This window comes from Lycium barbarum, chromosome 3, assembly GCF_019175385.1.
Source record: "Lycium barbarum isolate Lr01 chromosome 3, ASM1917538v2, whole genome shotgun sequence".
In the NCBI taxonomy this organism is placed as follows: Eukaryota; Viridiplantae; Streptophyta; class Magnoliopsida; order Solanales; family Solanaceae; genus Lycium; species Lycium barbarum.
In genome coordinates, this window is record NC_083339.1 from 133075006 (window position 1) to 133079300 (window position 4295).

Below are 4295 nucleotides of genomic sequence, written 5' to 3' on the forward strand. Positions count from 1 at the left end.
AGCAAAAGAACAACGGCATTGGTGGTTGACTTATTACTTCAAGACCAAACATTAGCTCAAAAATATATACAACAGTACACCACAAATAATGATCGAATCTCATGTTTCCAATATTATGAAGATTACATTACCTCAAGAAAGGAAGAATTAATCATACATAATCGAATTCTGCCAAGATCAGGATACTATAAGTTAACATCAATTGATCATGAAAGAACGGAAAACAAAAGAATCATACATCAATTATTCCACTTTTAAGTTCTTGCAGAATTCCCAACAAAAGAAAAGAATGCATTCTACAGAATATTTATCATCAGCATTCTACAGAATATTTATCATCAGCTCCCCCTTCATAAACTCAAAATACATATATTAATTACTCTTATTAGAACGCACCTTCATTAATTAACATCTTATATTCAGTGAGGTCGAAATTTTTGACTGCAAGACTGACATGTAACTTCCATGCACGTAGGATCAATCCTACGAGTTGCTCTTTCTTTCAACTTTTCTGCTTTTTCAACTTCCTCTTTAGCTCTCTCCCACATACTTCTCGCACGTGCAAATTCCGACTGAGCCATCTCTATTTCTCTTCTAGTAAGTTCTCTCACACGTTCAGCATACGCTTTCTCTATGGCTGCCAACCGGATTTGCTCAGCAGCTTGCCATTTAAGAGCCTCAACGTAGCCCGAATCGAATCGGACATCGTTGTAGTGATTATTATGATTGACTGCCCTTGTTAGGACGCCTTGTGAAGGTGGCTTAATAGGTCTTACGCTGATTGAGAGTTGTAGGTCCAAAGAAGGAGGTTCCAATGATTCTGATGATCGGATGTTTGCTGAAGAATCTGATGGCCAGGAGGAGGAGTTTGCTGCATTTGGGTGAGTGGATAGAAAGTGTAGCTCCTTCTGGTGATCTTCCATTGTTAATATTGTGCAAATGGAATGTGGTTGCCTCTCCAAGTGGTGCTGCTGATCAGGAAATAAATAAAGAATTAGGGCAACTTAAATCCTAGAAATAATTACATACTCCCTCCGTCCAATTTACGTGGCACCTTTCTGATTTCGAGATTCAAACAAGTATTTCTTTGACCTCAATTTTTTCATGTTTCCAAATATGTAAATTTTATTTAAAAAACTTGAAGATTCCATGCCTGAAATCCACTGTCAAAATTTAACTGTTTTGACTCTCAAAATCCGAACTGTGCCACATAAATTGGGACAGAGAAGTATATATCTACATTGGTAGTGTAACAGAAGAGTTAGGGTAACACTAAGGAGTGTACTGGGATGAATGATCATTTCACACTTAGTCAGGGGTCTTTGGTTCAAATTATGGAAATGGAAGAAATATTTGGTAAGAGTACATGGCGTGAATTTGAATTAGTCATGCCAGTTGATTCTGGATACCAGATGGTTATACATGGAAAAAAAAAACTAGGGTAACTTAAACTTTTGAAGGATTAATTTGAAATATATATTGATAATGTAAGAAAAATTACTAATATTGTTGAGTATATAATTAGTAAATAGAATTGTGCTCTCTCTAACAAATTAAGTAAGCTTTTAGATGAGATGGTCACACTTTTCGACATGGCATCAGAGCAAGCAGAGGTCTTGAGATCGAATGAGATGGTCACACACTTCAACAAATATTATTAGTATATATTACTTAAATCCTACAAATTATAATTACATATGTACAGATTGCATTATTTTTTAAATTTTTGGAACATACCCTCCTTGCTAGTAAAACTTTTGTTAGACGGACCCTATCAGTATATTAAAATCTACAATGAGAATAATACATAGTTCTAACCAAATAGAATTCCATACTGACAAAAATAATATGTGTGTGTACTAAAATCCTTGACTTGTTTTTTCCCTCTTTTTGTGGCTTACCAGAAACAAGGTTAAAGAGGATACTCAAAAAAGGATAGTACTCTGCATTTCATTTTGGCCTATCATCTACTCTAGCTAGCTTCAGTACTAACTGATGGACGTAGCGTTTGGCAGGTCAAAATGAAATGCAACTACTATTAATCTTTTCTTCTTTAGTTACGTGAGAAAGAAAATGATTTTCAGTCCATATCAATTATGAAATTCATTTTGTTTTATTAAATACTCAAATTGTTTGACACCATCCTAATTAATACTTGTAATACTATTTTATACAACTTTTGCATGTTTCTAGAATTCAAATCTATCTAACTAATCAAATTTATGTTTTGGCATGATGTCTTATTTCGAACTAAAATTTTCAACTATTACTATAATATTTTCCTTCAAACTAGTACCTTAAACTCATAGCCCATTTATACTAGCATCACATAAAATGGGATAGAGGGACTAATATATAGCGCTAGCTAGCAGTTATGATAGAAAAGACAAATGCGATTGGAATTCTCGGCTGTGCCTGCCTTAATTAACAATTTTTTAGCCAAAATAACAATATGGAATTTACCTTAGCTTGTTCAATGCCTGAAACTGGCCAAAGTATAAACTATGAGCAGCTGTATTCTCGGATTAAGCCATATCGTAAAAATTAGGTTGAATTTCTACCAACAGTCTTTGCTTAAGTCTTTGTATGCCATGTAATTAAATTCTCGTTATAACATAGTTCAAAGAGATGATTTGAAATTCCGGTGACTGCAAGTGAACATCAATTTAATTTGATTAATATAAGAATAAAATACTATAAAACATACCAAGGAGGAGAAGAAAACTAAAACCAAAGAAAAATCAAGGAGAAGCCACCTCCCTCTTGTTTTAACTGCAAATCATATTAAGAATTTCAATTTGCGACATATATTGACAAGAAACTGATAATTTCCGCACTATATTTTTACTGCATTAGAAGTTTAATCAAATGAACAATTCTCATGTCCACATTAACTATTAGAGAATACTACATTATTTTATTAAGAATAACTTGTAATAGAAATTTAATTAGATCTGTTTGAAATACTCCAATATCTGTTATTTTCGTGTATATGCTTTAGTATTTTATTTCAAACTAACTCCATGTATTTAGTTCACGTGCAGCCTTTTGATCATATATAGTTTCAGTGATATCACTAGAATCAGATGTATGAGAATCATAAGAAAGGGAAAAGCTAACATTCGCTTAATCAAAGATTTCCTGAGTGAGAATGAAATTAAACGAGTAAAACTGGACTTAAGGTGAATTAAAGCGCATATATATGTGACACATACATCCAATTATATATACAGTCATGACTTTTAGGAAATATATACTCCAATAGTAGTAATGTCAGAATCATTACCTACAAAATTATTAAATTATAGTATATGGGGTCCTATAAATCTTTCTTTTGACCTAATCCTGAGAATGTCAAAAAGGATTAGAGTAGCTAGCTAACCAAAATACGATTTCCTTTATTAGTCTTGACTGAAAATTTCCTTTCAGGTAAGTAACTAAAAACTGTAAACGGAAGAGAACAGAAGAAATGGTAACTAGCTACATGATTAATTTCATGCTTGGGCCCTCGGGAAAATATATGTATTGTACTTAGCTGCTGCTAGTAATCATGATGATGCCAACAAATAATTCAGGTTGCAGAGAGAAAGAGCTGAGAGAAATTTATTATTGGAAGATAGCATTATAAGAATCAAAAACTTTGGCAGAAAATTAAAAAGATCGATCAATTATCATGGAATCTAATGCACAACAATACAATCAACAAACACTCAGAGAAATCTTGTCAACAATTATTTCTAAGCACGAGAAAGGCCAAGAATGAATAAAGGAAGTAGTAGTACCTTATGAGTTTCAGTACTCAATGGATTGGTATAAAGAGAGAGAGAGAAAGATGTACTGAATTTTCTGCTTGAAAGCTCGAAATGATCAGACTATGGAGCTAGAAATTAGGTATATGAACTAAATTGAAGACAATTATTGGGAAGCCCTCGAAAAAGGACTTAAACTTTTTAGAAGACGTTATGGGAGAGATCGATAATGAATGAATGAGAAGAAACAAAGAGAAAACGACTTTTGAAACCGATAGATTTCGACAACAAAATGCTTGGGGGTGGGGTTGCGGGGGAGGGGGTGCCACAAATGTATATATATGGCAGTAGTAAGTTATGACATATATATACACAAAACCACATGGACGGTTTGCTAGTGGGAGAGACAAAGGCATTACCTACTTGCATGGGTTAAAGTGGACGTACACAAAGCACCAAAAATGTAATTACAAATTTGACGAAAAAAGTGAATGTACTATATCATTTCTGTGGGTCACCTCATCTTTCCTCCCGACCCTCTTCAAT

The 4295-nt window shown here is 33.6% G+C and overlaps 1 protein-coding gene across 6 annotated transcripts; it reads right to left on the bottom strand.

Annotated features, from left to right (window-relative positions):
- Nucleotides 1-214: 214 nt before the first annotated feature.
- Nucleotides 215-4057, bottom strand: LOC132632653 (zinc finger protein SHOOT GRAVITROPISM 5). 6 transcript variants are annotated; one of them, XM_060348665.1, is made up of 3 exons: nucleotides 3783-4057; nucleotides 2464-2648; nucleotides 215-968 (listed from the first exon to the last, which is right to left on the bottom strand). In XM_060348665.1, exon 3 carries the CDS (start codon nucleotides 921-923, stop codon nucleotides 420-422), a length of 504 nt encoding a protein of 167 aa, XP_060204648.1. In that variant the 5' UTR covers nucleotides 924-968; nucleotides 2464-2648; nucleotides 3783-4057; the 3' UTR covers nucleotides 215-419. The 6 variants fall into 6 exon arrangements, with proteins under 6 accessions (XP_060204648.1, XP_060204649.1, XP_060204647.1 ...); XM_060348666.1 differs by having other exon boundaries at nucleotides 215-971; XM_060348664.1 differs by lacking the exon at nucleotides 2464-2648 and adding an exon at nucleotides 2708-2772.
- Between the last annotated feature and the right edge of the window lie 238 nt (nucleotides 4058-4295).